The 2,831-nt window shown below is 39.9% G+C and overlaps 1 protein-coding gene across 1 annotated transcript; it reads right to left on the minus strand.

Moving 5' to 3' along the window:
- Positions 1-705: 705 nt before the first annotated feature.
- Positions 706-1,707, minus strand: LOC123947913 (olfactory receptor 51T1). Its single transcript, XM_046014227.1, has one exon. It carries the CDS (start codon positions 1,687-1,689, stop codon positions 706-708), a length of 984 nt encoding a protein of 327 aa, XP_045870183.1. The 5' UTR covers positions 1,690-1,707.
- Positions 1,708-2,831: the final 1,124 nt, after the last annotated feature.

Here is a 2,831-nt window from a genome sequence, read left to right on the forward strand (position 1 = left end):
ACTCCCTAGAAGTATAACAAGTAGCAATTCGTTCTGTGACAGTTTGATGTTTGCTAAGGAGGAAAAGGGTTCAAGAAAGGATCAAGGTTCAGGGAGTGCATCTGCAAGGATATGGGCTCCCTGGAGGTGACTTTAGGAACTGAAACTAGTGTGCAAGAATTTCCTAGAGTTTTAAATTACAAATTGCAATGTGCATGTCTTTGCACACACACAACTCCTTCATTTACCAGCTTAAGAAAAAAAAAATCTGGGATGTCCCCTGGGAAATTTGACCACAGAAATAAATGATTTTTTGTCTTCTGAATGCAGACATAAAACTATAAAAAGGCTATTTAAAAAAACTATAAATGACTATAAAACTATAACCATTTATTTTTGGTCTAAGAATTACCATTTTAAGAAGATAATTAAATTATTCAACTAGAATAAAACAATCTTATCGTGTTTTTCATGTGCACAGGAGTTCCATGTAATTGTTTTAAGTGTTTGAGGGACACACACAATTAATTTGGTTTTGAACGGTAGTGTTTTTGTTAGTTTAGTTTTTTGTTTTTTGTTTTTTTTTAACTCTTCAATAAGTTTAGGGGAAATGTATTCTCCTTTTTCTGCTCCAATGATTTAATCGAAACTGCCTTAGTATCCAAAATGCCTGAGGATGGCACAGACCCAAATCCCTTTCCTGCTTAAATATAATTTATCTCCCCTTCAATCCCACCGTCCTCTAAGACCCCTCATACTGGGGCCCCGTGAGCCCTTAAACTGGAACAGCTGGAGGATAGCCTGGCGGATCGTCTTGGTCTTCAAGCTATAAATGATAGGGTTCAGTACAGGTGGTAAGAGCAAGTAAACATTGGCCAGAATGCTACAGACCACTCTTGGGGTGGAGCTGAGAAGGCGGTGTGTAAAGGACAGGCTGATCATTGGCACATAGAAAACAGTGACAGCACAGATGTGACAGACACAAGTGCTGAGAGCTTTTTGTTGCTTCTTAGGGGCCACGATGCTCAAGACGGTTCGAAGAATCAGAACGTAGGAGAAAAGAATGAACAGTAAGTCAGTGCCAGTCAGGTAGAGCTGCAGAAACATGCCCAAAAAATTGCTGATCCAGGGGTTGGAATATGTGTATTTGATCATATCTGGGTGGTAGCAGAATGGGTGGGAAAGCTCTTTGCCTGCATGAAAAGATACATTCTTCAAGGCTAGAACCATGGGAAAGGTGAAAACAACTTGCCGCAGGCAGATGACCAGTCCAATCAGCAAGATTATCATGTCTGTGAAGACAATGGCATACTTCAGTGGGTTACAGATAGCCATAAAGCGGTCAAAGGCCATGGCTACCAGCACTGAGGACTCCAGGATGGAGAAGCCATGCACAAAGAACATTTGAATGAGGCAAGCTTTCAAGCTAATCTCCCGAGTGTGAAACCAGAGAACCCCAAGCACAGTGGGAAGAGTTGAGATGGTGAGACAGAGATCAACGGTTGACAGCATGGAGAGGAAATAATACATGGGCTTGTGGAGACTCTTCTCAATGATGATGACAAACAGAATCATGCTATTTCCCAAGAGGGCAATGATGTAGAGACAGCAGACAGGGATGGAGATCCAGACGTGAGCAAGTTCCAGCCCAGGAAATGCAGTGAGTAGGAAGTCTGGGGAAGATGATGTGGTGTTATTGAAAATTACCATGGTGGATTGAGAACACACCCTGAAAAGAGAGACAACAAGGACAGTGTTTGTCATATTGATCCTTTTTTTCAAACTCTATCTCTTTTATAAACTCTTCCCCGTTGTTTTTCTGTATTGAAAGCCCCTAGTCCAGTTATGGTACCTATCACATAATTCAACAGTATCTTGAAATTTTTCTTGTCAGAACCTGGTCCCATTTTTCTTCCTTTACCCTCTCCCAACTATAAGCATCAATCTGTTTAGGCTCATCCCAACCCTACTGCCCAGACTAGTCCTGAGGCTTGAAGTAGGAAATGAATATAGGCTTATGTCATATACATGCACACACACCAACAAAACAACAACTACCACAATTAATGATTTTATCTTTGCAAACTGATGGGTCTTTGCCTTAAGTCTCCAATCTGTATAAACTGCATAAGGAAAAATGGACAAGCACAAAAGACCCACTGGGCCTGTGTGATAGCATACTCCATAATGCCCTTGCTGGAAGCTGGTATGAGATATTGTATCCAGAGATATCCTTGTACTTCTATAATCAACCACACCCTCCTAGTAGACTCTATTAGAAGTCTCCTTTTGGTATCAGGGTTTCTTTGTTCCTTTTCCTACAGTGGAATGGTCTCTATAATTTTTCCCTTCCCTACTCCACATGTGTATGGGACTTGAATTTATCTTGTGTTTTAATTCTGTTTCTCTGTGTACTTTTCCAGGTCCACTGAAATAACTAGTACTAGATCTCATTTTCTTTATCTTAAATCTTGGGATACTTGTTTCTACTTCTTTCCATGGATATTTAAAATTAGCCTGTGGCTTTGGACCAACTCACTGTGAGTAGATTGCTCTAATGAATTCTGTGAAAAATTCCAAACAGTATTCTGGAATACATGATTTCAGGCATCCTAATCTAGGTAAAGTAGGTAAGTGTAGACTAAACACCCATATGAAATTTATGGGAAGCACTCTGCAAAAAGTGATGAATGACTTTCACAAAAAAGAAAAAAAAAAGCGATGAATGACTTTCTAAAAAACCTGGGTAGGATGGAAATAGGGACTAATAACTAAAAGGGAATCACTCAAAGACATGGAAGGCTGAGGTGACATCACAAATTGGAATATCAAGTATTTCACTGAGTAAGAAA

The sequence above is a fragment of the Meles meles genome, chromosome 8, assembly GCF_922984935.1.
Source record: "Meles meles chromosome 8, mMelMel3.1 paternal haplotype, whole genome shotgun sequence".
In the NCBI taxonomy this organism is placed as follows: Eukaryota; Metazoa; Chordata; class Mammalia; order Carnivora; family Mustelidae; genus Meles; species Meles meles.

What these genes read in the sequence shown, in the direction of transcription:
- LOC123947913 (XM_046014227.1), bottom strand. Translation starts at nt 1,689, where the DNA reads ATGGTAATTTTCAATAACACCACATCATCTTCCCCAGACTTCCTACTC.